Below are 24021 nucleotides of genomic sequence, written 5' to 3'. Positions count from 1 at the left end.
CTCGCGCCCATATCCTCTATTCGATCTCGTATACAAATCTGTTCCAAGTCTCTTGCTGAAATACGTTGAACGCCGTGTTGTTATGCAAAGCTCACGCTTCTTTGGAAGACAAATCCGTTACATGGGTATTCTTCTGACCTCTTCGATAGTCCAGTACTTGCGCATGTTCTCCGCGCCGAGTTCCTTGACCTCTTCATCCAGGTGCTGCCACAAGACCTTGCCGAACAAGTCGAGAATTTCCCTCATCTTGTCCATTCTGAGCTCATCCTCGCCGCGCTTGCAATCCTCGAGGTACTTTTCCAACTTTTCCAAGCCCTTGTGGATCTGCTTGTGCTGAGTCAGAAGCTCCAGCTCCTTGCGGAAAGCAGGCATCTTCTGAGCCAAGATGGGGAAAATGTGGCGCTCCTCAATGCTATGGTGGACGTCCAGGTGGTGGCAGAAGTCGAGACCGAGACCAATGAATTGGCGAATGGACATGCCCGAGGGACGTTTGTTGTTCTCGCAAGCCGTATACATGATCGTCCATGAACGCCGGAAGTTGCTGTGCTTGCAAAGTGTCAGTGTGAGGGTCAAGAGCGATCCTCGCATGTACTCACAAACATGTCCATGTGCTCAGCCAAGCGGTTGTACTGTCTGAACTCGTGCGCGCTCAGCTTGGGGAGCTGAGGCTCCGATGGCTTCGGGGTCTCTGCTGGAGCCGCATTGTCTGCTTGTACGTCGCCCATGGTCGTGAAGTTGTAGGTGGTTATCCTGCAAGGCCTAGGGGGGCACCGAGGGAGCAGAGCGTGTGGCTGATAAAGGCGACGCCGGGGGGCGCAACGCAGCATGGAGGCTGACGAAAAGAGCCATTACAAAAACATGGAAGGGCCGAGGTGGCGCTTTGAAATCAGTGGGCGCTTGTGGACTGCCTGTCCCTGGCGGGATGCCGTTTGGGGCGGCCACCCTCGGGCGCTCGGCAGTGCGAAGGGCAGCAGATCCCGCGACGCGCTGTGGCGCTGCTCAAAGCCACGGGCAGTGCCACCCTGGAAGTCGGCACCTCCGACCTCCGATGCCTGAAGCGCCGAGGCCGCAGCCCCGACAGGGCGAATGTTATGTCGTGCCGGTTTATGGTATTAGTGAAGCGGTGGAGCATGGGCAACGACTTTATTGCGAAGCCTTGACCCCTCCACCCCGCGCCGTCATCCATCTCAGTGCTCTAAATTTTCCAAAAAATCTCTCCCCTCCATATCTTATCGTCACATCGCCAGATCTCGAGCCCAGCTTTTTTTGTTCTTTCCAAGTCCCTCTCAGTCCGCCTTCGCCTTTCAATTTAGACCCCAAGAGACACACGCTTCTGCCATGGCTCCAGCTGCAGTCGACACCACCGCCGCCAGCGATAACGGCGCCGCGCCCGACGCGACCGTCCTCGCGCTGCGCAAGACGCTCGTGAACGAGGCCGAGCCGTTGGCGCGTCGCTTCCGCGCGCTCTTCTCGCTCAAGTTCCTGGCGTGCCAGGAGGAGCCGACCGCGTCGACGCTGCAGGCCATCGACGCCATCGCCGACGGCTTCAGCTCGTCGTCGGCGCTGCTCAAGCACGAGCTGGCCTACTGCCTTGGCCAGTCGCGCAACCCGCACTCGGTGCCCTACCTGCGCAAAGTGCTCGAGGACAAGCAGGAGGACGCCATGTGCCGCCACGAAGCCGCCGAGGCTCTGGGCGCGCTGGGCTACGAAGAGAGCCTGGAACTGCTGCGCCGCCTGCGCGACGCGCCCGACGAGCTCGACGTCATAACCGAGACTTGCGACATCGCTGTTGCTAGGATCGAGTGGGAGCACTCCGCCGAGAGACAGGCTGAGAAGCTCAAGCAGAGGTATGGTGGCGTTATGTCATGAACGGTCATGCCATCTTTTTTTTTCTTTTTGAGCTAAACGGGATTGCCAGTGACTTCACATCCATTGACCCTGCTCCTCCGATGCCACAAGAGTCTCAGAAGCCCTCAATTGAGGAGCTCGAGAAGGCCTACCTGGACACCAAGCTGCCTCTATTCAAGCGCTACCGTGCCATGTTCGCCCTCCGCGACCTCGCCTCGCCGCCCGACCTTCCCACTGCTGTCCCCGCCGTCAATGCCCTTGCCAAGGGCCTGAGCGACACTTCTGCCCTCTTCCGTCATGAGGTTGCATTCGTCTTTGGCCAGCTGTGCCACCCTGCGTCGGTCCCTGCTCTGACCGCTTGCCTGAGCAACACCAGTGAGGCTGGCATGGTTCGCCACGAGGCTGCCGAGGCTCTCGGCAGCTTGGGTGACGAGGAAGGTGTTGAGGACACTCTGAGGAAGTTTGTGAACGATCCCGAGCAGGTCGTCAGGGACAGCATCATTGTCGCGCTGGACATGGCCGAGTTTGAAAAAAGCGGCCAGGTCGAATACGCCATTGTTCCTGGCAAGGAAGAGGCCGTCGCCGCTTGAGGTACGATGGCTCCGTGTGTCGAGACACCAGAATTTGCATTGGCGTTACAGGATGGCGGTTTGAAGGCAAAAAAGTATTCCGTTGGAGGGTATATCGTTGGATGATCCGAGTGCAAAACACCGCATGTATGACGAAAGCATGATACCAAAGTATGAGCCATATAGGGAAAGAAGTTCTGTTTAGTTGTTCGTGTTCCATCTGCAACGACGTCAGCATGCACCTTAGCAAATGAACGTTGGGTCGGAAGACGTACTTGTGACCACACTCGCAGGTGTAAAAGACCGTGCTTCCTTCGTCTGCACTGCGCAGCTGCTGAGTGTAATATCTCACTTCCTCCCTGCCGCACTTCTCACACGCCTGCTTGATCGTGGCATCTGTTTGCATATCATCCTCGGTGAGAGTCTGAATCTCGGAGCGCTTGTCACGGAGCGAAGAAGGAAACGACGACGGCTTCGAGCTGGTCACGATGGTCTTCGCGGCGGTATCTACATGCCATGTGAGCTCATGCGATCATGTGCGCGCAAAAAACACGGCGCGTGAAGTGAAGTGAAAGAGAATGGGAAGCGACGACCGAAGCTGGCCGTGGGACGGTGAGGCGGGCAAGGACACACGCCGAGAAGGATCCTGGGAATCCTTGGATGGTTGGAGGCGCGGGATGGTGATCAAGAAATCGATCTTTCGGGATCTCTCAAAACTGCGACTGAGACGCGGAGAACCATACCTTTGCAGGACGCGCCGCAAACATCGCAAACCAACATGGCTTTCGAATCGCCGGAGCTGCCGTCGAGAAGGTTACCACAGTCGGTACAGAAGACAAGCGAACCAATGGCCGACATGGTGGATCAAAAGGCTAACGGGAGGCGCAAAAGAGCTGTGTTCGGCGAAGCTGGGAAGTGAGCAAGCTGTTCGAGGGAATTGCGAAAAAGTCTCGGGCGATGCTGGAGGAGCCGGCGGAGATCTCGAGGATTTTCCCCGACGACAGGGATTTCGCGCTCATGAATTTAGTGGTGGCCGCTTTTTGTATGGCTGGGGGGCCGTTGACTGGCAACGGGCGTGTTTCAGCCCTACGTCGCGCGTTCGCGTTGGCTCACCAGGGCCATCTCCATCTAGCTCCGCAACCTACCACTACTCGAGTGCCGGCTCCGGAGACCCTTTACGCCATCCCGTACGCTTCCTTGGCTTCTCGTCCCGCTCTCGCCCTTCCAAATGGCCGTACCCTGCGAGTCGTAACCAGCCGCGCCCTCCACCATCTTCGCGCGCCGCGCCGCCGACACCTCCGCCGCACCTCCGATGTCTCCGTCTTGCAACATATAGCAGCGCGGTGAATGAACCGCGCGGAGCCCAGCGATCGAGCCTCCCAACCCCCCCCACTTCCGGTGGACTGCGAGCAACTCTCTTGTCAACGACACTTCGATAATCGCGCCGGCCGCCAAGCAGGGCAGAGATGGATCCCGCGAGCGGTGCTGTGAATGGCGATGGTGCGAACGGACAAGCAAATGGGCCATGGCCTCCCAACAATGCCATGGTCCTTCCCATACGGCCTCGTCTGCCCACTGTGGATGATGCTTTGCAGTTCTCCCCCTTGAGCTCCATAACGCCCTTCGATCCCAGTACGTCATTCCACCTGGGTCTCGCTGCACATCACCGAGCTCTGCAGCATTGGAAGCCGCACCTTCCCTATGTGGGCAATTGCATGTCCTGCTGTACAATGCTGCGCGCAGCCGATAATGCCCACGTGCACTAGCGACCGCTTATTTCTAACAGCCTCACAGGTATCATACCCTTCCCCTCCAGCTTCCCTCATACGAACCATACCATCTTCACACATACCGAGGAGCGGCAAAAGGCAAGGAGGGGCTTGGATTCGCTCAATGCGGAGGCTGCTTCGAATACACAGAGCACCTCGTACCGGCTACAGCAGTCGTTACAACAGCTCCAGCAGCTACTAAGACCATCCGAGTTGACCGAGTTGTATGCTCAGATCTCCCACTTCACTCATGAAGCTCTGAACTGACACCTCCCCAGCAAGTTTAAGCGCCCAGCCCAAGGGCCTTCGGCGGTGAACAACTCCACTGGCACTTCGCAAAAGGCACCGACACCACGTCTTGGTGCCTTCTCGGCTATGGTGTTGAACAAGACGAACGTCGCATTTCGTTATCCCACCCCAACTTCGCCCACTAAGAAGACCAAGACACCATCCAAGCGTCCTGATGGTCACCAATCACGGCAGCAGGAGCAAACGCCACGGCGTCCTGTTCCTGTTTCGCAGTCGCAAACGCCTCAAGCAACGCCACAGCCTGCCAGGCAAAATGTCCCGTTGACTACTCCAGTCAAAACCGAGCGTTCGGATGCAGACGCACCGCAACAGAACGACCTCTCGTCCAGCCAGAGTACCAAGGTAGCAGTCGTAATTCCGCCCAAGAGCTCGCAGCCAAAGCCTGTGCAATCCAGTGTCAATGTCATGCCACAGCCTAAGGTCGAGGTCCGGCCGCAACTGGTTGTCGAGGCCCGACCACAGCCTAGAGTTGAGGATACACAGGCTCCTCCTTCATCGCAAGAGAGACGGGTTGGCGCTGGAATCGTCGTCCTTAAACTTCCTTCAGCTTTGCAAAAGATCGAGTACCAGGCCCATCCAGACGTCGACGCGCGAATTCTTGCTTGTGAAGATGGACTTTCGCGCAAACGCAAACGGGAAGACGATGTGGTACCAACAATGAGCATCGACCAGAGACAGAGGATCGAAGCGACTGTCATGCGCCTGCAGAACTTGATTGGGGATATCTTCGAGGCTGAGGATCAACTACAGCCGGACACTTCCGGAAACATTTCCTCCGATGCCGCGAGGTTCTTCGTCCCTAGCAACGTTGGCGACAACGATCTTCCCGTCCTCTCTTCGGATGCACAGTCGAGACTGGACTCCGCCTTGCACAAGGTCATCTCCGCCAAGGCTTTCGGAAATATCCCTGCGGATAGTCTCAGTCGCTTGCAAAAGCTATGTGAGGGAGCTGTCAGCAGTGTCTCCAGTCTTTCCATCACGCTTGGTGAAGATTGGTCAGAGGGTGATATCGAAGAATGGGTTGGCCGTCTCAACAGGGCACAACATGGACTGCAAGCTGCCAGGATACTTCTCAGGATCATGACAGCTGGGCGTGAAGAGAAGCAGCTCTACTCAGAGGATATTCTATCCAGTATTCTTGATGCTCTGAAGCATGTTCTGGAAACATGCATGATACCCGTCTTCGAGGCACGCAATTCTGAGACTAACAATGCCTCCTTCAAGATCATTTCTGCGCAACGAGGGCACCTTAACTCGCTTCTGCAGATGGCAGGAAAGGTTCTCAGGCTTCTAGCGGAAATGATTGTTAAGGTCGATGTCTCTGACAGCGCCGTCACTTCAGTGGAATTTGTATCGACCACGCTGATCTTCGTCGAAAACGCACCCACGGAAAAGGATTCAGCGCTTGGAATCCAGAAGTGCGAAGGCATGCGCAGAATCGCTATGGACGTCTTGGCGAAGATCTTCGCGCGCTACCCTGATCAGAGGACTTTTATTTTCGACGAGATACTCACGTCCCTGGAGAAGCTCCCCGTAACTCGACAAAGCGCTCGACAGTTCAAGATGTTGAACGGAAAGCCGATCCAGCTAGTCTCAGCGTTGCTAATGCGACTCATCCAGACCAGCGCGACCCGTTCGATCAAGGACACGCACAAAGATGTACAAGGCTTGCGGTTGGATGAGCTCGAGGATGATGAGAATGCATCTCAGAATGGCGCTCGTTCTCCTGCTCCTGACCAGTCCGGTATCATTGAGATGCATGATGCTGCTCAAATGGACCGCGAGGACTTGATTGAAGAGCTGAACAGCGTCATGAAGCCACTCTTTGAGGACGCGCAGAAAAGCGCTCGCTACCTGGTGAACTTCATGGTTCAACGAGCAATGACAGCTACGAAAACTGGTGATCAGCCTTACCGCAACCTGCTGGACATTTTTACAGAGGACTTCCTGACTGTCCTCGGATCGTCCGACTGGCCTGCAGCGGAGCTACTTCTGAGAGCTCTTCTATCGAACATGATCGGCCTCGCTGAGAACGACAAGAGCCCGGCGCCCGCGAAGAACATGGCTCTGGATTTGATGGGGCTGATGGGATCTGGCATTCTGGATCTACAACTTCACGTCAAAAGCGCTGTAAAAAGTATTGACACAGCAGAGTCGGAGCTTTCTCGCCAACTTGCCAACACCGCAGAGGATATTCTGGACGATAACTCAAAAGATGCCGATCTTCTCGAATTCGATGGTCCTTACCGCGTGGTTTTGGAGTATCTGGAGTCTCGCGACCTAGATGATCCTCAGCTACAGAGCGCCCAAGGCTACCACGTAACTCAGTGGGCTAAAGAGGTTCACGGTTATCTAGACAAAGATGAGGACGAAAACATGCGTGGAACTCTGGCGATCCAATTACGAAACATGATGCTGGATCCCAAGTGGCTCGAACAGGAATTTGACTTTACCAAAGTGTCGACAGCCCAAGGCATCCTCGCTGGCTCTATTGTCGCACTTCGGCTCCCTTTCTGCAAAGCGTTCAAGCGCATGTTCGCCATCCTTCTCAGTGCCATGACCAGCGATCAGGCCACAGTCAAGAGCAGGAGCTTGAAAAGTGTCGTTCAACTTCTGGAAAAGGATCCTTCCATTCTGAAGAACGGTCACTACATCATCCACCAGATCTTGCGCTGCGCATCCGATCAATCTCCACTGGTCAGAGATTCTGCACTTGGTCTCCTTGCTAAGTGTCTTCAATTCAAGCCGTCACTCGAGAATGAGGTGTTTGACAGGATCATTGCTCGTGCGCACGATGCCGCGGTTGGTGTCCGAAAGCGAGCCATGAAGCTCCTCAGGGATATATATCTCAGGAATGAGTCCAAAGATGTCAAGACAGCCATTGCTGAAGCTTTCTTGCAGCGCATCAAGGATGTCGACGACGGCGTTTCTGAGCTTGCAAGGACGACATTTGAAGAGATCTGGTTCACACCTTTCCATGCGACTAACAAGATGGAGCGTGCTCAGTCCAAGTTTCTTCTTCAGAACCAAGTCGTGCTCATCATCAGGACGGTCCAGCGCGGCGAGACCGTTCTTTCTGTGCTCGACGCTCTCCTAGAGAATGTCCTATCACCTGGGTCAAAGAACAGCACCGCTAATTTCAACGTTTGCAAGAGCATGGTTGCTGTCATGTTCGACGGCGTCATTGACAGTACAGAACTTCCAGAAAACCCATCGCAGCAACACATCTTGCAGACTTTGACTGTATTCGCAAGGGCGAACCCAAAACTTTTCACAGGAGATCAGCTACAGCTCCTGCAGCCTTACATTCAGAACCTGTCCAACACGGATGATCTGCTGATATATCGCTCAGTCATCGTCATTTTTCGTCACACACTGCCTTCTCTCTCGTCGCTCCAGAACACTTTCCTCAAGGCGGTTCAGGATGCTCTGCTGGCGAGCGTTTCGAAGCTTGGCAAAATGGAGTTGAACGAGGTCGCTCAATGCCTCTGGATCATTGACGGGGTCCTCCAGAACACCGAGCGCCTTGTCCGGCTGACTATTTCAGTCATCAACGGTGTGTATGCAAGCAAAGACACTAATTTCACCGATGATACCCCACAGGCAGCCCAGGCTCAGAACAGGGTCAAGCGGTATATGATGATCGCAGGCTACTTCGGGAAATGCTGCAACTTTGATCCACACACTGCGGCATTCAAGGAAAAGTTTCCGTGGTGGAAAGGTAGTTCAGTTGCCGGCTTGATTGTTGATGTAATCCGGCCTTTCACTCGCCAAAAGCTCCCACACAATCTGCGGGAGATGGCTTTCGAGAGCATCGGCATGATCTGCCAGGCCTGGCCTTTCCACTTTCTCCGGACCGATGTCACGACTGCTTTTGAGCTTGTCTTCCACAACCGCGATACAAAGTTGGAACAAATCGTCTTGTCTGCTTTCAAGACGTTCTTTGCCAAGCAAGAAGCCAAGTCGGAGTCGGGTGCCCAGATCAAGGTGGGTGAGGGTGTAACTCGCGGGTCTGAACGCCTTGAGGTATCCCTAATCGCCAGTGACGACGATGGTGCTTGCAGCGGCATTGCTCAGCGGTTCCTGCACCACATTGTCCGCATCGCATTGGAGCCAGCCGAGGAGCCCGCCATGATAGCAGCCCAAGTCATTGCCAGCATCAATCGTCAAGGTCTGGTACATCCGAAGGAATGCGGCCCCGCTCTGGTGGCTCTTGAGACGTCAACCAACCAGTTCATCGCCAACCTTGCGTTCCAAGAGCACAAGACACTGCATCAAAAGCACGAGAGCATGTTTGAGAAGGAGTACATGAAGGCATGCCACCAAGCTTTCGAATACCAGCAAAGTATCTTTCATGATACGCATGGCGCAACCACTCATCCTTTCGCACCCAAGCTTCGTTCATTGTTTGAAGTTCTCAAGACGGGCAACAGCAAGGTCCGTAAGAAGTTTTTGCTGAACCTGGCTTCAAAGGCCGATTTCGACTTTTCCAAACTCGATACTTCTGAGGATGTTCCACCACATCTGCTCTATTCTCGCTTCTGCTTGGAGAATCTGGCTTTTTTCGATTACGTCCGAGTTGACGAGCTGCTTTCGCTCGTTTCAAACATGGAGAAGATAGTTTCAAACACGGGCACTCCGGTGGCCCACGCCATCGAGCTGGAGGTACTGAAGGTCCGTCTGGATGAGCCTGCAGCACCACCTCCGGTCGCCACATCCATTGAGGCCTTCGCTCCCATGCTGCAGCAGTCGTTCGATAACTCTACGGAACCGTTCCCCTCGCTGCTGGCGCAACAGCCTATTCAACAGTCTTTCCTCAATGGCGAGACACAGAACAAGTCCTTGGATGTTGCGCCGGAGCGTCTCAAGCATCTCACCATCGCGTCGATCGTCTTGACCATGATCTGGGAAACTCGGACCTATCTTCGCCGTCTCTGGGGTCTGCAGAAGCAGCGCGAGGGCGGCAAGACCGGCAACAAGCCTACCATCAAGGACCTCAACAAAGCGCCCAGTCGGCAGCCCTTCATCGTGCCGGACAAGTTCTGGGAAAAGATGCTTGCGCTCATGGACTGTCTGTCCAGCACCGAGGCCATGGTTGCGCAGTGCAAAGCGTTCGCGGAGCTGCTCTCGATCGACAACGAGCTCAGGGTCGCGTCGGAAGACGACGAGGAAGCCGAGTTGGTAGCCAGGGCGGCGGGTTACGACACACCGGATGACGAAGACGAGAGCCGCGGCGGCAGCCAGACGCCTGGTGGAGCCGGCCCACGTGGTCGCAAGCGCAAGGGTTCCATGGGTTCGTCCGGGACTCCTAAGAAGAAGCGGGGCAGGCTGTCAGGCAAGCCCAAGATGGCGAAGGGCAGAAGGGGTTCGAGAGGTTCAAGCGGCAGTCACGACGAAGAAGCTGTGGTTTGATAATCAAGAGGGGATCGACAGAGGGAAACATAAAAGGGGTGGGTGTGCGCGTCTTTTCTTTTCAAAACTTGCATTGGGCCGGGAGAATCGCCATCATACCATCCACAGCTACAAGAGCAGATTTTACGCGCGCATGGGCTGAAGGGCGCGTTTTGCGCATGGGTGGCATAGCAGCTTGCTATTACGACGGATACGTGAGTTTTCAGTACAGTATGGTCTGGGTTTTCTTTCGCAAGGGTTTTTTCGTTTCGTTGTCTGAAGCAAAGCATAGCAAGCGAGGCGGGGGAAAAGCCGAGATGGCTGGATTGCTTGATATACCCCGATCGAGGTCTCGTCACTTCTGGCCTCGTTACCATTAACGTCGATTTTAATGCTAGAGAAAATACATTTGCATTCGTCGATCGAGTGGCATGTTTCAAAGGGTCATGCGATGCTGCACGTCAGAGGAGAGAATCACGTCAAGCAACAGAGTTGCGGAGAAATTGTGGTTCCTGCGTGCCGCAATATACTTAGCGCTGCTGCATACTTTTTTTCTCGACTCCCATTTTCCTTATTTCAGGCAGGAGCAGGGCCGTGGCTGGGATGTTGATAGGCGGCTGCAACGTCCACTGGCTTGGCATGCCAGGTACCCCTTAACCTTGTTGCTCCCGAACAGGCCGAGATCAGCCGTGATATCATCCGTCTAATATCCCCCCCGCACAGTCAAAATGGTTCCATGCGGGCCGGCTGTGGAGTTTGCTGCGGGTCCAGGCTTTTGGGAAGGTGGCACTGGATATGCAAGCCCGGCGCCGCCCAATGATGACCCGAAGGCGGCAGATAGTAGACGTTGTGCAAGGTTCTGGCCTTTGGCATCATAAACAAGCTCACCGCTTCTCTCGGGCGATATAAGTAGGGTCTGAGGACGTCTCCTATTTGTTCCTCGTCCAAGCTGCAGCGACTATCCATTCATTCACTTTTGCTTGTTTCCCCAGCTCATTCGTTTTCGCTTCGAAGCAATCATGCGCTTCGACGTCTTGTTGCGTCTCGCCTCTGCCCAAGCCGTCCTCCTGGGATTCGCGGCCGCATCGCCGGCTGGTGTCCCCCGTGGTCGGCTTGGTGCGAGACAGGATAGCGCTGTCCCCACTGCGGAAGAGAATGAACGGGCCGCGCAGATCAAAGACATCTTCACCACTGCTTGGGAGGGCTACTACACTTACGCTTTCCCCAACGACGAGCTGCGACCGCTCAACCGGACCTTTGTGAGCAATTAGTGCGTCCGACTTACCTCTGTGCCTTGTCATTCGAACTGATTTTGCCGCGAATAGCAACGGGTGGGGGTTGACCGTGGTGGATGCCCTGAGCACGGCTAGCATCATGGGCCTGCAGTCCATTGTGGACAGGTCCTTGGAATTCATTCCCACAATCGACTACACTCACGATTCTACGAACAGGAAGTGCAGCTTGTTTGAGACCAATGTTCGTAGCGAAGCTGCTTCCCAACCCACACCGACGGACCGCTGAACCCCTCTTCCAGATCCGCCATCTCGCTGGTCTCCTCTCTGCCCACGACCTCCTGACTGGCCCATTGGCACACCTGGTCAAAAATGTGAGTTACCTGAAAGCTGCACAAAAAGACAGTCGAAACTTCTTTCTCCAAACCTGAAAAGAAAAAAACTCCTATTGGAAAAAAAAGAAAAGGAGAGGAGAAAGGGAAACAAACTCCATACGTCACACCTCAAACTTCTTGACCCCCCTCGGGAGTAACCATTCGTCTTACAAATTGGAAAATTTATGAAAAACAAAAAGGAAACCCAAGCCGCCGCACTCCTCCCGCAAGCGCGTCTCCTCGCCGACACGCTCAAGTTCGGCTTCGACACGCCGACGGGCATCCCGTCCAACGGGCTCTACATCAACAACCGCTCGACCGACGGCGCGACCGACAACAACATCGCCCAGGTCGGCACGCTAGTGCTCGAGTGGACCCGGCTGTCGGACCTCACGGGGGAGCCGGAGTACGGCGAGCTCGCGCAAAAGGGCCAGGACTGGCTCGTCAGCCCGCGCGGCAAGTTTGGCGAGCCGTACCCGGGCCTGATTGGCATCGAGATCAACATCACGACGGGGAGGTTTACGAGCGAGGAAGGGGGGTGGGTGGGGGGTGTGGACAGCTTCTATGAGTATCTGATCAAGATGTTTGTGTATGACCCGACGAGGTTTGAGTTTTATAAGGATCGGTGAGCTTTTTCTTTCCCCCCTTTTCTTCTCTTTTCTTTTGGCATACATATTAGCAGAAGGCGAAAGAGTGTGGAGTTGGCACGGCTACTGATTCGGGAAACAAAAAACGAAGATGGGTAACGGCCGTCGAGTCGAGCATCAAGTATCTCGAGTCGCACCCAAGCTCGCGGCCGGACCTGACCTTCCTGGCCTTCCACAACGGCTCCCGCATCGTCGGCTACAGCGAACACCTCGCGTGCTTCGACGGCGGCAACTTCATCCTGGGCGGCCTTGTGCTGGAGGAGCAGCGCTACATCGACTTCGGGCTGAAGCTGGTCGACGGCTGCGAGGCCATCTACAACGAGACACTGTAAGTGATCGTGTCTCCCCCTTTCTTTGTCTCCCCTCCCCCCTCCCTCCCTCCCTCTGTACCGTAACCAACCCTCCTCCCACTCCACCAAAAAAAAAAAAAACCGCCCCCCTCCCCACTCACCACCAAACCTAACAAAAAAAACCCCCCCAGAACCGGCCTCGGCCCCGACGTCTTCCGCTGGGACCCACTCAGCAACACCAACCAAACCAACGGCGGGACCCCCATCCCCGCCAACCAAACCGCCTTCTACGCGCGCGCCGGCTTCTGGATCGACGCCGCCGGCGGCGGCAGCGGCTACGGCCTCGGCCCCGAGGCGCTCGAGTCCTTCTACTACGCCTACCGCGCCACCGGCGACCGCAAGTACCAGGACTACATCTGGCACGCGGTGCGGAACCTGCGCGAGTTCTCCACCGTCGCGGGAGATGTCGGTTTCAGCACGCTAAAGGACGTCAACGCGGCCGGTGGCGGCGGCTTCGCGAATTATCAGCCGAGTTTCTTTTTGGCGGAGACGCTCAAGTATGCGTTTTTGGCGCATGCGCCGCAGGAGGGGGTGCAGGTCGGGGGCGGGTGGACGGCGGGGGCGCAGGAGTGGGTGTTTAATACTGAGGCGCATCCGATGAAGGTGGTTAGGTGAATAATGGAGGGGGAGGGGGCGTTGGGAGAGTGGAGTGAAGTGAAGTGGCTGGTTGGGTTGGGTTGAGGGGAATTGGGCAGTACTGAGGTGCTGGGTTGGGACGTGAGTTCTGCGATGGAGATGTAGAGAGAGAGAGAGAGAGAGAGAGAGAGAGAGAGAGAGAGAGAGAGAGAGAGAGAGAGAGAGAGAGATTTGAGCTCGGCGGGCTTCGACGCTCTTCGGCCTGGTCCATGCCACTGAGCCATCCTGTCATGATGTGGAGGAGTCTTGTGAGCGGCCGTAGCGGCCGTTAGTGCCATCTTTGATGCTGATGCTCAAGCTGCTTCATCTAATTGCTCAGCTAATTGCCTTTCTTTTCCCCTCAAATCATATGCTTCCGGAAGCAGGATCTCGAGTTTGCTGTTCACCGAGCAACCGACTTGAGGATTCTAGGCAACTCCTATTCAACTGATCGTCTATAATCGAATCTTGAACAGAAAGAAGAACAAATACGAAGAGTTAGGGCACCTTAACCGTACACAAGAATCGCGCCAGCACGCAAGGCACTAATGTAAGGACGGTCGACCAAGATCTAAGTAGCTCTCCATCATGAAAGCTAACATCCTTGGTGCATATTCCATCCTGCTGGTAGCTTGGCTTAAGCGGCTGAATGGACCCCGCATCGTCGCTCAAGCTTTCCGCTCTGAAACTCAAACTGAGTAGCGCGGCAGCCTACATTACGTGCATCGGGGAGCAGTTGAATAGTCTCAGCCGTCTGCTCTGGACCTCCGCTCTCTCGCTGCATTCACGAAGAAGAGCGGACTTGGGTTGGGTGCACATGCGTGTTTGCTGATAACAGCAGGTGACGTCTACGTCGAGGCGAGGGGGGGATTGGCAAGGGGAGCAGAGAAGGATGGGGTATTCAGTCCGGTCCCGCAGCAAGACTTACCTCTTCAGCATGCTCGAAATCAATCATGCCACAAAATAATAGCAACGCCGAGAGCCTCGCGAGGGGCTGCCGCTTCTATCACGAGACGTCCTCTCCTTACCCTGTTCCAAACGAGTGCGTAGCTCCTCTTCCTCCACCACAGTAAACCTTCAGCTTCTCCCGGAGCATCCGATTAACGACCCGGAACGTCTCTCAAAAAGCACCATAGAGCATGCCCACCTCGACGGGCCAAAAACATCGCTTACCTCTTCCTCAAGACCAACCAACTCCTGCACGTCCCCTCCTTTCCCCCCCATCTTCCACGCCCCTCCCGCACCCTCGACCTCGGCTGCGGTGCAGGCGCGACGTCGCAGCAGCTGGCCGTGGCCTTGCTCCGCGCGTCTGCCGCCATCAGCCTCGACCCGTTGCCCGTGCCGGCGGCGCTTCATCAGGACCGGCTCCGTCCACGAGTGTGCGCCTGCCGCCCAGGGCAAGCAAGTGTCCCAACCCGGCGACGTTATTGGCGCGGGAGCACGGACAGGGGGGGGGGGGGGGGGGGGGGGGGGAGGAGCTGATGGCAGAAAAGGATGACTTCTCAACCTTGCGTCCTCAGCCCGCTGTTCTCGTCCATATGGTCTCATCGCCGATGACGACCGGGACGGCGTCTTTCTATACGCGCGCGCGTGCGCAAACGTGACGTGCTGAGGCCCACCGTGCGGCGTCTAAGGTCGAGAACGCGGGATCTGATGCGGTACGAACCGCCGTCCAAGTCCAAAAAAAACTACATGTTCCTCCTCATTTCGTTGGCAGCGGAGATTGCTCTTTCTTCTTGCCCCGTGGGTTCCATGGCTTGGTTTGACGGCGTCGACTCGGCGCGCGCGGGCGGCATGGACCTTGATGAGTGTGTGCGCGCCGCGAGCAAGGCGGCGGGCGGCGCGCGGGCCTGGCAGACGGGCGTGCGGACGGAGCGGCTCGTGCTGGCACCGTTGGGTGAGTAGAGGTGGGCCGCGCGCCGGGAAGCGGCGGATGCTGCGGTGGCGAGGATCGCGCGGTGGAGGCTGAAGGCGTGGGCTAGCTTGGGCGAGGAGTGGGTGGAGGAGCTGGAGGGGAGGATGGAGCAGCTGAAGATGAGCAGTGGGGCAAGGGCGTGTGCATGGCGTGTGTGAGGGTGACGTGTGGGAAGCGGGCGTGGCCATGACAGGTGGCAGTTCGTTTCAGCTGGTCGTGGGTGTTGAGCGCGTGCATCTTTCGCAGTGGTTTCTGCAATTGGAGTAGTCGGAGTCGAATCCGTGGTCGAAGTCCGGATCTAGACTCGGTCAGAAAGCTTGGCTCACGATCGGAGCGTACGAGGGCGTGGAGTTGATGAGATTGGATGACGTCGTTTTGCCGGTTTGAGATCGCTAACGTCCGGCAATCCGCCCTGTGGCCCCATGCCGACAGTTTGACTCCACCCGTCGAGCGCCGTTATTCCTTCTCAGGCAAGTAGACGTCGCGGGATCAACGGCCGCGTGCGATTAGCGGAGATCCAAGATTGACCGCGGATGAATAGACGCGCGCTTGCCCACCTACCGCCGGGCCCGAGAGCTGCATCTGGCCTCACGTCGCCCGTCCGTGTTCAGGCCATGACTCCGCGACTCTGCGATGCGTAGTAGGATGAGCAGCAAGGATCATCGCGGACAGCTGACTTGCGTTGCGTCTCTCGGATATCAGCATGTCGAAGTCGCTTCACCCTAAATTTGGAAATTGGGGAGGCTGGCTAGGTACATACTTGGCACGCTCGCCTTGAGCTACTGGTGCAGCTTGCTGATGAACCGCATGCGCAGGAGAAATGTGTCAGAGGCCATTTCGAACCTCTGGCTTGGGATTGCTCACGCAGCCGGAGCAGCCAAGCCTACAAGACCTTGCCTCTTTGAGAGCTCTCGCGGTACACCCGATGCACCGTTGGCGTGCAGACAGCAAAGCCGTGTATAAGCAGCGGAGATATAAGCTCCTAGAACGCGTCGCACATGTGAAACGCGTGCGGAGCGCGTCCGGAGAGCCGTCGTTCTTATAGGTCAGGATTACGTACAGGGCGTGCCGTCCCGGGTGGAGCCCGCCCTCCCGGCATCCTACCCAGATTCAGCCCGTGTGGCTGGTTTCCTCCCAGAAAGAGAAAATTCGGAGGCTGGGTGAGGGAAATTTTGTTGGGGTCGCCCGTCCTGTTTGCTTCAAAGCCGTGTCACACATCACGGCAGAACACGAGAGTCGCACCGCGCATGCAGGAACAGGCATTGCGAAACGTGCCCGATCAAGGCTTTCCTTGCTGTTACTATCTGCTGCTTTTGGTCGCAGCGGCGGCCGCAGCTGTTGGATGGTAACACGTACGACGCCAGCCTGGTCGCTATAGCTTCGCTAAACCTACTGTTTTCTCGTCGCTTTGAACCTTTCGTGCCACTTGCGCGGCCCTTTGCTGCTGTCCGAGCTTGCTGTTGTCGACGAGAGCGTGCTCGCCCCCAAGGGCGCGATGGTGTGGTCTGACGGCAAAGTGTAGCCACCCTGGTCATCCCGTCAGCATCCTTCAAGCCGTAGAAAGTCATCCGTACGACGCACCTTGATGGCTTCGAGTTGTGCGTCTTCTCTCCACGCCTCGGGGAGCGCGTCTCTCCAGAGGTCTAAGAATTCTGCCGTAGGTCGGGCAGTCCTGTAGTGTGAGTCGAGTGCAGCGAGAAGGCTGCGGCCAACCCACGGCACACACTTGACACGATCGACGGCGGCCCCTGAATGACGTTAGAGGCGAGCTTGGGAAGAGATGGAGACCAAGCTTACAGTCATCACCCGCCATTTGGTCGTCGGGCAACAGACGGTAGAAGATTGCCTCGACCAGCCCTGAGAGGAGACCTTCCTCGTCCTCCAGCGTCTTTGCAAAGTGCGCTATTTGAAACTGTGCACCCAGGTCTGTTCCTTCGGCGACAGCGGTGGTGAAGATGGTCTTCCAGTAAGTCCATAATGTGGGCAGAGTCGGAAGAGCAGGGCTGTCTTCGTGTTCGAAGGCGCATAGCTCTACCCAGGCCTGCTCGCATTCCGCGTCCGAAAAAGGAATATCCGCGAAGAAGTCCTCTTTCCTTTTGGGCACGACTGCGCCGCTGAACTGCGCGAACCCGTCGCCGTCCCAGTTTTCAGCATGCCAGATCCTGGTAATGGCTTCTCTCACCGAGGAGACTGGGGATTCGGTCACGGGATGAGCCTCGAGCACCGAGCCACACTTGGCGATGGCAGAAATGCCGGGCTGCGCACTGAGATTGGCGGGCTGGGTCAAATGCACCGAGTTGGACGTGTGGACCTGGCGGAGATGGTACGTCTTGTTGGACGTGCAGAGCACGGCGGAGGCTTGCTCCTGCTGGGCTGATGCACTCTGGGTTGCGGGCATGGGCCTGGACTTGATCGACAGCCTACCCTGGCAGGTTAGAGGGCGCGTCCAAGGCTCGCGTCTGGTCGGCGCACTCACACCGGCGGCTTCGGCGAGGCCAGCAGGTCCAGCAGGGAGTCCGGGAGCTCGAGCAGGCGGAACTGCTGCTGCGCATGAGCCACGCCCACGGGCACGCCGCGCTGGTCCTGGGTCGACATGGCGGCGGGCGCAGGCGGGAGCAGGCGGGACGCGGGGCCGGCGGAGAGCAGCGCAGAGCGGCGCGGCGGAAGGCTGTCCAGATGGCAGCGCAGCGTCTTTCAGTCGCGGCGGATGCAGCAGTCGCATGGCGGGCGGCAGCTTAGCCGACGGACGCGAGCGAGCGGTCGTCGCGTCGCGCGGCGCCACAGCGCGCCCGTTTTGGGATCGCAAGGCGGCCCCTGTCATGCATCCTACCTGGCTGCACCAGCTGGGGTTCATCCGCCGGACAGTAGCCAGCCACTTCGCACGGGAAGCCGGTCGACTATCAGCGTCGCATCTTCCTGTTGACGGCCTCCTCCCCCACCTCTCCTGCGCCGTCCGCGCCCTCCTATGGCCCTCGCTGCACCGCCCCCCGCGCGGTCTCTCTGACGGTCGCCAGCTGCGAAACACCTCAATTGGCGCCCGACATGGTGCTCATCAGCCCGCCGCCGCCGGCGCTGTCGCCCGACCTGCTGGAGCCCTTCTACACCACCGACGAGCTGCTGTCCAACGCCCCGTTCCTCGTCTTCTACGGCGCCACCTCCACCCAGACCGTCAACTCGACAGCTGGCCGCGTCCAGGTCCACATTTATTCCCCCGCTGGCCTGCTGTCGTATCCGCGCCTGACCATATCCCCGAGCTCACCGCTCTACGCCGCCGTCGACTGCCTCGCGCGCGAAGACCAGGGGGACGAGGTCTGTCGCGCCCTCGCCTTCAGCCTCTTCAAGTACTTCAGCGAGCTGTCCCCGGTGGCCAAGTCGACATGGCAGAGCCGGACCAATTCGCAGGGGAGGCCCCCGTCCGCCCCGAAACTCTTCAGCGAGGCGCATGCCGCCTCGCTGGCAGGCCGCATGGCCCGGGTGGACAACGCTGCCGAGGTGGTGCAGGATGTGAGGCAAGCCCTCGCCGAGCAGGGTGTCTCGTGGCTGGATGTCGACGTGGTGCTTCCGCCCGGATCGGTCAAGGAGCTGGACAGCAACCTGCGCGAGTCTCTCCTGCCCGAGGAGACGGCCGAGCAGGTCATGTTGGATGCGCGATACGGCGAGTATGCGCCGCTGGTCAAGGCTTTTGGCGAGCCGTCATTTCTCCCCACCACGAGGCTGCGACGCGCGCCCTCGAAGCCCACTGGGCTCAGTCGCTCCGTCCAGTTCACGCGCCAGCAGAAGGAAAACCTGCGACGTGAGCTGTGCGAGTTCATTGACACCGAGGAGAACTATGTCGGCAAGGTCTACGATCTGCTGCACAGTGTCGCCGAAGACTTCCGGCAGAAGGCGCGCAGCAAGAGCCCCAACAGCTCGAGTCCGAGTGAGGAGGCTCTGGAAGGACTCTTCCCGCCGAGCCTTGATGAGATTCTCACTGTCAACACCTCTTTCTTGGAGGACATCCGCAAGATAATAGAGGGGACCGAGAACGAAGCGATCCAGGACATTGAAGCCACTGCCGGGGAGCTTCTCGAATCCGGAACCCCCGAGGACCTCCATGCGGACGTTACTGGAACCTTCGCATTCGCCAAGTGCCTTGTCGAGTGGTTCCCCAAGTTTTCCGACTGCTATACCGAGTACATCCAAGCCCACGCTGAGTTTGGTCAGTATCTCAGGATTTTCCTGAGGGAGACCGGCTCGAGTTTCTCCAAGCGTGTGCAAGAGACCGGTGAGCAAAGGCTCATGTCGATGCTCATCGAGCCTGTTCAACGTCTTCCGCGCTACAGCCTTTACATCGACAATCTTGTGAAGCAACTTCCCGTCCGCCATCCCGCCCTGAAGCCGCTCCTAAAGGCCCGCGACATCATTGCAGAGATCTGTTCTCGGGACTCTCCATCCGGGCAATTGTCAAAGGTCATCGAACGCCTCCAGCACCTGATACCTTCATGGCCTTCAGCGTTCCATCCCGAGGGCCGCCTGATCACTGCTATGGATGTTGTTGAGCTAGCACCGCCTTATCGCAAGGATGTCAAGGCAAGAGGTGCAAGCCCCGCCATCCTCCTCCTATTCGCCGATGAGCTTGTGCTCCTTATCAAGTCTGGTCACAAGACCATGTCCGCCAGAGGACTCCTTGCAGAGATCGACAACCCCAGTGTGCCCCTCGACGAACCCCCTCAAATCGCGACCCAGTTGATCTTCTTGCAACACATGAAACTCGACAACATTTGGTTTCATGAAGTCGATGACGGTTCGATGATTCAGTTGTATCACTCGGATGGATCGTCACAGCCGCCGACCACCTTGCATTCGCTCAACGCCTCTTCGCTCTGCATGTTCTATCTCACAGGGTCGTACGAGATGAAGGCAGCCCGTTGGCTGGAAGAGACTGTCAAGGCGAGGGTCGAGTGTCGCTTTTCCGAAGCCGAACGTGAAAGTCACAAATGGGACGTGAGGTGCCTGACAGGGGACATGAACCTTTTCTCAGCCATCTTCGAGGAAGCCGATGGGATGATCCCTGAAGGACGTCGTGATCCTGCTCGCATTCGCGTTGTTATCGACCCTCAGAAGGGAGCAAGAACGCTCAATGCTGGTGACGAAGGCGTGGAACTGATCGCTTCCGTTACTGCGGCAACGGAGGAGCTGTATTGGCTACAGATCGAGGGCATGAACGGCTATTCTACTCGCGACAAGGTGACAGCGACGGAACTGCTTCCGGTTTTGTCAAAGCGAGGTGAGTTGATCCAGCTGGTGCCGCAGGTGCCTGTGTGACGCCTTCCCTGCCCGGCCTTCAACTAACGTAGTACAGTCGGCAACTACCTGCAGCTGCGTAACAGGATCCAAAATCCGGCAATGACTCCGATATTCCTATTGCGGAACCAGCAGATCTTGCAGTCGCTGAAGATCCGGACGGAAGACGCGGCCGCTCAGGACGGCATAATACTCGAACGGGCAGGATCATCCAATCGTAGGTCACCCACCAAGGTTCTTTCCAAGGTCTTCGTCAACAATCACAAGGAAGGTACACCGCGCAGATTACAACGCCCGCCGCCAGTTCTCGGGGACATTCCTAGATTCGCGCCGAACGGCGGCTCCGGGCAGAATTCTCCCTACAAGTCTTCCAGCCGACCTTCGTCCAGGGATGACCTGTTAAGCAGCAAAACGGCCAGCAGGTCTTCGCTTGACGTAGAAGAGCATGTCAACGACCCGCTTGTGAAATTGGAGGAGACTCTGGCAACGTATATTCTTTCACTTCACGCACGGAAAGGGAATGTTGTGGGTCGCGTCATCCGCAACAGAGCGAATGCAAACGAGCTTGCAGTCAATGAGCTCTACAACTCGTTGCTAGAGGAACCCGCCAATGTTGAGCTTGCTTCACAACAGCCCGTAGACGTTCTTTTCAGGTCATATGAAAAGTTTCTTCAGACTGCCTGGAAGGAGAAATTGGGGCTCGTCGTGCCTGTCGAAATTCTAAATGCCCTACAATCCCACCCGGAAGACTATCCCGGCGACTTTGAGGAGTTTTTCCGAAAACAGATTGGCGAGCTGATGCCACAGAACCAACGTGCCCTGCGCGCTTCCATCAAGCTTCTTGCGGATTTGCTAGCGGGTACAGCCAACGATGGCGATCGTGGAATGATCACCGCGGCCTTTGCCGAGGTTCTGGTCCCAGACGGCAACTCCCATGACTTCATCTCTCTCCTGGACCGATTCATTGAGGACATCGACACCCTTTTCGGCAGACCATCGTCAAGCGGTAGTCTGACACCTAGCCAGAGTTCCATGAACTCACGGTACGGATCGAAGACGAACGTGAGCATGCATTCGAATTCATCTTCGCTCAAGAGGCGTTTCGGTCTGAAGGGATTTAGTGGATTAAGCCGGGAGAACAGCAAGTCCGATATTGAGTCCAAGGTTAGCTCGGTGTGGAGGACGCTGAGCAAGGCGCATCGCAACACCGATGGTCGCAACACCGACGGGCAAGCCTCCAGCCTGTCTAAGGCAACTCCCCTGCTGAGGTCCCACTCAACCGACCAAGATGCGCGAGCGTCACCGAAACGCCCAGGGTCTCGTGACAGGCCCACGGTCATGGGAGCCTTCACTGTTGAAGAGGGTTCCCCTTCGAGGGCTTTGGCTACCATTGGAGAAGGGCGCGAGAGCCCCCGTAGAAAACGTCGCAGCTCCCTCTCGGATTTGCCCAACCTACAAGAGAATCAAAAGGATCCTCAGCCGTGGGTAGGAGCGCCTCAAACGCCGCGTCGTGTCAAACCAAATGGGATTCCGACGGCCTCTCCGAACACGCCTTCTCCACCCAAGCCTTCTGCGATACCGAGCCTATCTCGCTACGGATCCCCAGTCCGCAAGGAGGGCTCGCCTGCCCCTGCCAGTGCCCTTCCGCGTCCGCGTACCGCAGGGGGCAGTGATAAGACAAGGACCGACTCTCCCGCGCCTCTGAACGTGCAGCCCAAGACCAAAGCCGACTCACCTACGCCACTGAACTTGCAGCCCAAGTCAAAGATTGACTCACCCACGCCTGCGCCCCTGAACATACAGTCGATGAGGAAACCACGCGCAAACACCTTGACGGAGAACATTCCGCCCAAGACCATCTCTGCCATTCCGACTCTTCATCGTCCTACTCACAGCGCCAGCAACATTCCCACATTCCCTCTTACGGAGCGTCCCTCTTCAGGAAACCGTCCCAAGGCTGTAGGAAATCCGAATCCAGACGAACTCAGTAAGCCTATGTCGGGCTTGGGAGCGCCCATCATGTTCTCTCCCACAAGGAAGCTTCGGATGCAGTCTCCACAGAAGCTGCGTGAGCGTTTGCAAAGGGAGCAAAACGCCATCAACGGTGCTCAGACTGTGCTTCAGAATGAGATCGGCAAGCTCGGCGACGAGATCATGAATCTGCCAAATGGCACGATCCCTCCGCTTCGCCCAACTTCAAACCGCATGCAAACCGAGCCACAGACTCCCAGCCGCCTCCGTCCAACCACACCAAAGGCGAACTCCAGCGATGGCTTCAGTGCCATCGCCACCCTTGGCCGCAACAGTTCCCCAACCGCGGCTCTGGTCGCCCGCCTTTCATCCCTGGAGGCGCGCATTCCGTCGGTGTTTTCCTCGCTACAAGACCGCACCGCGTCCATTGCAGGCGACGTTGCGTCCTCTCTCCAGGTCTCGGAGGCCCGCGCCAAGAGACTCGACGACTTGTTCCGCGAAGCCACTGCAGAGAACGAGGCTCTCTACGGCCGTTTCAACGACGAGCTGGCAAGAATTCTGCGAGGCGTGAAAGGAGGCGATGGCGCCGAGGAGATGCGCCGCAAACTGCGCGAATCCCAGGAGGAGACGGAGCGATTACGAAAGGAGAACTGGCGACTGAAGAGGGAGAACCTGGGCCTGAGAGCGCAGCTGAAGGACGGTTGATCTCGTCCCTTCCAGCACGGACCCGCCGATGTACCTTTTTCAGGTTTCCTTGCCAACACGCCTCAGACGTATTTCGCTCAGTTTCCAAACCATGCTCGCGGGCCGCTGCGTGGTGATGATGATGATGATGATGATGCATCTTCCTCTTCGCTTCGACACGACATTTTCGACTGGGAGTGCCCCCGCCTTCCATTCCGAACGGCACTTTCTGATTGTGCTCTTGTTGTTAAACACTGTTCCCTGTTTCTTTCCTCCATCAAAGCGTTGTTTGCATAACAGTATATGATACCTTATCCTTTTCTGGTTCTTTCTCTTCTTCTCACTCCCGTTTCGCGGCGGGAGCGAGCCTTTTTTTTTTTTTTTTTTTTACATTATCCCTTTCTTGCTCGTTTTGGCGGGCCTCCTTTTCATGAAAAGCCTTTTTTTCTTTTTATTTGAACTTTATTCCATCCACAGGGGTTTTGAGGGCATCACACTTAATTGGGCAAACTTCGGGAATGATCAGAGGGGGGAAGGGAAGGAAGGAGTCATTGGTGCGAAGCTCTACTACTACTTGGTATCGAGGGGGGGTGGGGGAACAAAGGGAAAATACATGGGCGGTGCTGGTTGGCGATGAGAAATGAGCAACGGGTCTCTCATCTAATGCTTTGGTTTCTTCTTAAGCGCTACTACACCATGGTGGGGAGGTTCTATTGTGTATCATAAAGGTCCAGGTCATGGCGAGGGGGGCAGCTCAGGTTTCTTTGCTTGTTCTTGATTTCTTTCTCCCTCAGTTGCGGTAGACATGCCCCAGAGTCGTTATCCATCACATCAACTTTGCCTTTGAAACTTCATTTTGCGTGCCTGCTCGCTTTGATTTGGTCTTCTTCTATACGGGATGCCGGAAGCCCTTGAATGAATGAAGGACATTTACGATTTCGTCGATGTATTTTCTCCTTCTGTCGCTGTGTGATGTGTCGTGAAAGAGCATTTAACCTACATACGAATTCTCTGCTCAGGGAAAATGGCTCTCTCTCTCTCTCTCTCTCCCTCTCTCTCTCTCT

General features: G+C 56.7%; 7 protein-coding genes across 7 annotated transcripts; 4 read left to right on the top strand and 3 right to left on the bottom strand.

Annotated features, from left to right (window-relative positions):
* Positions 1-117: 117 nt before the first annotated feature.
* On the bottom strand, positions 118-725 carry BKCO1_2000038 (dna polymerase kappa; the record flags this gene model as incomplete). The annotated part of the gene is made up of 2 exons (XM_020272217.1): positions 118-546; positions 597-725. 2 exons carry the CDS (start codon positions 723-725, stop codon positions 118-120), a joined length of 558 nt encoding a protein of 185 aa, XP_020131083.1.
* Positions 726-1338: 613 nt separating this feature from the next.
* Positions 1339-2438, top strand: BKCO1_2000037 (deoxyhypusine hydroxylase; the record flags this gene model as incomplete). The annotated part of the gene is made up of 2 exons (XM_020272216.1): positions 1339-1847; positions 1919-2438. 2 exons carry the CDS (start codon positions 1339-1341, stop codon positions 2436-2438), a joined length of 1029 nt encoding a protein of 342 aa, XP_020131092.1.
* Positions 2439-2618: 180 nt separating this feature from the next.
* On the bottom strand, positions 2619-3275 carry BKCO1_2000036 (dna-directed rna polymerase i subunit rpa12; the record flags this gene model as incomplete). The annotated part of the gene is made up of 3 exons (XM_020272215.1): positions 2619-2637; positions 2693-2924; positions 3161-3275. The coding sequence occupies 3 exons, from the start codon at positions 3273-3275 to the stop codon at positions 2619-2621; spliced, it is 366 nt and encodes a 121-aa protein (XP_020131091.1).
* Positions 3276-3883: 608 nt separating this feature from the next.
* On the top strand, positions 3884-9907 carry BKCO1_2000035 (sister chromatid cohesion protein mis4; the record flags this gene model as incomplete). The annotated part of the gene is made up of 3 exons (XM_020272214.1): positions 3884-4049; positions 4212-4410; positions 4465-9907. The coding sequence occupies 3 exons, from the start codon at positions 3884-3886 to the stop codon at positions 9905-9907; spliced, it is 5808 nt and encodes a 1935-aa protein (XP_020131090.1).
* A 998-nt stretch (positions 9908-10905) lies between these two features.
* On the top strand, positions 10906-13104 carry BKCO1_2000034 (glycoside hydrolase family 47 protein; the record flags this gene model as incomplete). The annotated part of the gene is made up of 6 exons (XM_020272213.1): positions 10906-11156; positions 11212-11362; positions 11421-11492; positions 11693-12117; positions 12231-12467; positions 12621-13104. 6 exons carry the CDS (start codon positions 10906-10908, stop codon positions 13102-13104), a joined length of 1620 nt encoding a protein of 539 aa, XP_020131089.1.
* Positions 13105-16408: 3304 nt separating this feature from the next.
* On the bottom strand, positions 16409-17614 carry BKCO1_2000033 (sister chromatid cohesion protein dcc1; the record flags this gene model as incomplete). Its single annotated transcript, XM_020272212.1, has 4 exons — positions 16409-16546; positions 16601-16767; positions 16817-17439; positions 17496-17614. 4 exons carry the CDS (start codon positions 17612-17614, stop codon positions 16409-16411), a joined length of 1047 nt encoding a protein of 348 aa, XP_020131088.1.
* A 447-nt stretch (positions 17615-18061) lies between these two features.
* On the top strand, positions 18062-22978 carry BKCO1_2000032 (rho guanyl nucleotide exchange factor; the record flags this gene model as incomplete). Its single annotated transcript, XM_020272211.1, has 2 exons — positions 18062-20285; positions 20361-22978. The coding sequence occupies 2 exons, from the start codon at positions 18062-18064 to the stop codon at positions 22976-22978; spliced, it is 4842 nt and encodes a 1613-aa protein (XP_020131087.1).
* Between the last annotated feature and the right edge of the window lie 1043 nt (positions 22979-24021).

Source organism: Diplodia corticola (assembly GCF_001883845.1).
Source record: "Diplodia corticola strain CBS 112549 chromosome Unknown scaffold20, whole genome shotgun sequence".
Classification (NCBI taxonomy): Eukaryota; Fungi; Ascomycota; class Dothideomycetes; order Botryosphaeriales; family Botryosphaeriaceae; genus Diplodia; species Diplodia corticola.
This window is presented reverse-complemented; position numbering and strand designations above follow the sequence as displayed.